General features: G+C 48.8%; 2 protein-coding genes across 2 annotated transcripts in view; both read right to left on the minus strand.

The window, feature by feature from the left end:
• Nucleotides 1–740, minus strand: part of T265_06658 (hypothetical protein) — a gene marked incomplete at both ends in the record, with an annotated part of 5,543 nt that extends 4,803 nt beyond the window's left edge. Inside the window, one exon of the mRNA XM_009171978.1 lies at nucleotides 107–740. Within this exon, the coding sequence (XP_009170242.1) occupies nucleotides 107–740 (634 nt within the window). The remainder of the gene's footprint in view (nucleotides 1–106) is intronic.
• A 2,589-nt stretch (nucleotides 741–3,329) lies between these two features.
• On the minus strand, nucleotides 3,330–3,743 carry T265_06659 (hypothetical protein; the record flags this gene model as incomplete). The annotated part of the gene is made up of 1 exon (XM_009171979.1): nucleotides 3,330–3,743. One exon carries the CDS (start codon nucleotides 3,741–3,743, stop codon nucleotides 3,330–3,332), a length of 414 nt encoding a protein of 137 aa, XP_009170243.1.
• Between the last annotated feature and the right edge of the window lie 908 nt (nucleotides 3,744–4,651).

The following is a 4,651-nucleotide window of genomic DNA, read 5'->3' on the forward strand; positions in this document are numbered from 1 at the left end:
TGTAGAAGGGCACCTAGAGCGTCATAGAAACTGTCCTTGGCAGATTCAGAGCTACAGTCAGTTGGGGCGTATGCAGACACAATAAACAGGGTGCGATGAACCTCACTTTCTCCAGATTCTCTCACAGATGTTGCCAAGCGAACCGCACACAGTCGACTGTTAACGGGTATCCAATCAAGCAGAGACGCTTCAGCTTGTTTGCTCAATACAGTGCCCACCCCAGCATATCCGGCTGCAGCGGCCTCTGCATCACCAGAGGTGCGCAGCCGGAACCTGGAGGAGAGCGAGGGGGCAGTCAGTTCGTCCTGCGTCCTTGTTTCTGACAGACAACATGCATCAATACAGATGGAATCCAGCGTAAGAGCAAGAGCCCCCTGTTGATCTGCTTGCTTCAGTGTGCGAACATTGAAGGCGGCTAAGCAGGCAGGCTTTCGGGGTTTGAAAACGGACTTCGAAGTGTTTAGGGTTGTAACTGAACTCGGACGTGCAGAAGTTGCAGCTGAGTGTGATGCAGGGTGAGCAAAACGGCCAGGCCCAGAGCTGGGACCTGCAGAGAAAGTATTCGAATTTGGGTGGGGGGTGGTGAAAGAAGGAAAACGCGAAAGTATAAGAAGGGAGGCGTCAGCAGTAGCATGTTTTCGCTTACCCACCCTGCTGTATGCAGCAAGTAAGGCGACCCGGCTGATGGCACCACGCAACGCCCGATGTGGTATGAGAATATTGTTAGTTGTGTATGTCATGGTTGTACGAGGGCTAGGATACTGCCAGGGCGCCCACACCTAGACAGGAGGACGATTAGGGTCCCCAACCGAAGCTTTTGGCTCAAAAACCTAACCGCAAGGCAGCGGTGTTCGGCTGGAAATGCAAGTACATTACAATTTTTTACGGGACACGTTGCCATACATGTTCCAACCCCCAACCTGGAGGGCCAGGAGACTGTTCGTCGGACCTCTACCCATGGACCAACCTGGTATGAGACTCTGTGAGCATCGTGCGGATACTCCCCAGTATAGCAAAATGGGTCGCCGAGGTACACAAACCGCCACACCACGGTAAGGTCCAGTCTCTTCGTGACGGCTATCAAACAAGTTTCCGTAACGGCATCAACGTGAGATTGGTGCCAGTATTCAGACTTGAAATCCATTGTTTTCTTATGATGATTCTGACATCTAGTGCAGACATCAGTTCCTCGTCTGCTGTAGACCAAGTTGACCTGGCCTGAGTATCATTCCCTATCAAAACAGAAGGCACGTGAATTTACAGTTGTAAATTAGGAACACTCCAGTGGGCGACTGATTACCTGGGCTGAGATCCCGCGTCACTGACACAGCGTAAAGTGGTGCCAAAATTTTATAGGACTTTCTGGGGTTAAGCCGGGACAATTCCCAGGTTTGTTCTAGTCCATCTAGATCCGGATAACTTCTGAAAGCGTGTAATATATACCTCGAGCCAAGTAGATGCCAGAGACATGTTCATCGAAGCCCCGTTGTGCTTCTCTTCACTCGTCTTTCTGCACTGGCCTGCCAACCCTAGTGTCCCGGCGCTCCACTAACGCACCTCTCTTCCTAGAAGCTCGACCACGAATGCCCTACTCCGTTAGATATACGTGAAAACGCGCTTTGCCTCATCATATATCACAGAATCAAGACTTAGCGGCTGTCTTAACTCTTTACACAGAAACAGTTACTTCCGAACATCTATACTGTATCAAAAATTCACAAATATCACACTATATTGCATGGGCACCCGGCTGTCCCGCGTGAGAGTACAGCGGGCAGATAGCTGAAATTCTCTCCCGACTTATCTGGCCTAGGGTGGAATCCCTGAACACCTTCCGTGTTTATCTGTCCACCTTTGACTGAAATTTCTTCTTAGACTAGTTCAGTTAGCTCCTTTCCAATGCACGCTATGGGAGCATCAGGGGAAAGTGGGCGAGATGGCTCAGTAGTCAGAGCGCGAAGTGTCCGTGGTTCGAACCCGCCCTATGCATCTCGACTTCCCCTCTACAGGCTTGGGTAACCTGGCAGTATCTTAGCCCTTGTGCTTCCTTTGAGTGCCATGGCAGCTAGGCACCGAAAGGACGTTCAGCGATTATTTTGATTATTTGTCCAGATACAGTGATTCACTGAAGATATGGTGCACGGAGACCGTCTACCAGTCGTCTCTTCTAATAGTGATCACAACCACGAGGTGACAAGGTTTTTGTACGACTAACAGCCCACCGAAGGATAGTTGGGCACCTGCAAATACGGAACATAATCAGGTGAAATGCGACCGTTTGTAGTCAATGAAAAATAAATAATTTTATCATTTGTTTTATCTTTATCGCTCAGGACATCTACAACTACCGCAGGAAGTGTCGGCTGTTGTGCTGAGTAAGTGACGGATAGCTCGGTTTCATTGTGGCGGACAATATGCCTTCGGCGAACATTCCCTAGTCCGAACGGGTACTTCGTTGCATTATGGTCACATATACTTCGCCAAATCGCAGCTGGTCGCTTCGTTCATAACATGTCTTAGATGTCGTATATGCAAGAGACGAACCGATTTGAGAAAGACTTTTTAAAGCTACTAGTGTGTGGTAATTGCAAGATTTACATCTTCCTGGTCACATATGGCACGGGTACCGTGCGTCCGCCTATGTAAGTCTTCGTGGAAAGCGAGCAGTTTGCTTCTATGCAGAAGCTGTCGTTCGTCACATTTTCCTCCATTTTTCCTGCGGAATAATTCACCACAAAAGGCCCGCAATTGAAAAACCACTCGGGTATCATGTTTTAAAAATTTCTGGGAGCTTCAAGTAAGACGCACACCATAATCGCAAATTTTGAGAATAATGTTCCTCCGGACGGCCATGGAAAATGAATTTCGCTTAAATGTTTTAATAAAACATTGGATTTTCGAGTAAATATAGCCAAATGCTACCACTGAATAAAATCGGTTCCGGTAAGCGAATAGCCATTAATGGACAGAAGCGGTTCCCAAATTGAAGGGGGCCCAGAAGCGGATGAAAAAGGGAAGAATTCTTGGGGACAGGAGAAGACTGTATTCGTGTTCTATCTTCAGCTGCCGGACCATTGATGCGAGCGATAAATGGTGATGAGAAATCGTAGCGATCTAAGGGCCTCGCGCAGTCTCCTATTATAGTAGTGAAACATCGGTGTAGAACACTGATGTCATGCTGTCGATGATGACGATGACAGCCTCTTATGGAACAGCGAATGTAGGTCTGCACTGACAAACTTTCCGGTGAAGGTACATTCGCGTGGTCCTCCGCTGTGCCAGACTGGGCTAATCGCAACTGGCTTGGCTTTAGGCCAAAACGACGCGCTTCACGTGAGGTTTGATGTGCGTAACCAGTAGTTGGGTGGCGAGCATGACGTTGAAGGCCTCCAAAGAAAGGCGGAGTCTAAGGTTCCCGATCGTGGCATTAGTAGCCTTGAGACGTCCAGCTGAGTCGCTAGATCTTTGGCAAAATCTTGCAGGCGATATCCCTGGGAGTTCGGCACTAGAGAAGGGAAATGTGAAATTTTTGACAAGCGGTTATCCAAGAAACGTTGACGGGCCACCATGAGCGTCTTCTGAAGTGCATGGTCAAAAGGGTTTTTCTCCAGAAATTGATGGCATCGAAAAATAAGTTGTCGACGACAGGATGGAATACATGATTTATGAAGGACAAGAGCAGCAGTGGACACAGCACTGACATTTAGAATACATGGTGGAGGGGGTTGGGGTTTGGTTTCCATTCAGTCTGACACTGTCTAAAATGATAGATGACTTTTTGCCCATAGCTGTAGCGAGCAACGAAGCCCGTAAATGTCCACTTTTACCAGCATCGACATGGTGGAGGGGTTGGGGTTTGGTTTCCATTCAGTCTGACACTGTCTAAAATGATAGATGACTTTTTGCCCATAGCTGTAGCGAGCAAACAAGCCCGTAAATGTCCACTTTTACCAGCATCGTCATCATTTTCAGCTGTAATAACCGCGTACTCGTCGCACAGTGGTTGTAGCTGCCGCAGTTTCGTTCACCAATGATTTGGGGGAAGGGGGAGGTAGCTGCGCATTGCAGGCGGGAGCTGATAAATTGGTGCATAAATCCAGCACTGTTAGCGGGCTGTCAAGTAAAGGGGGGTTGGAAAAGGAGCTATGCATTAAAGGCAATAGCTTGGATGCACGAGCGCCATTGAGGGCGCGACTGCGCCATATCTGACAATGTTTCTAGCCATTGATGTGGCCCGTCTCAAGGTTCCCCATCCAGGAAGACGGCAGTGACCAGTGCAGCTGAGTTTGCTGGCATTGGCTTTCATACTTCGCTGCCAAGTCATTGTTTGACCGTCTCTGGCTCTCTTCAACCCTTCACGTGGTTGGGCGGAAAGAGACCTTTGAGGAAGTCGGTCGACTGGCATACGCAGCACGTGGCCAAGCCAGCGCAACCTATGCAGTGTGATCAGTTCATCTATCGAGGGTGAGTTATTTCTCCCGAATACCATTCGACGTACTTCAGAATTGCTGATCCGGTGTTCCCACCAGATTCGGGCAATGCTCCGAAGACATCGATGGTCAAACACTGAAAGTCTTTTGACGTCCTCGGCGCACAGCGGCCAGGTTTCTGATCCATATAGTAATATGGAGCGCACCGCAGCATTGTAAAC

The sequence above is a fragment of the Opisthorchis viverrini genome, assembly GCF_000715545.1.
Source record: "Opisthorchis viverrini unplaced genomic scaffold opera_v5_142, whole genome shotgun sequence".
Classification (NCBI taxonomy): domain Eukaryota; kingdom Metazoa; phylum Platyhelminthes; class Trematoda; order Opisthorchiida; family Opisthorchiidae; genus Opisthorchis; species Opisthorchis viverrini.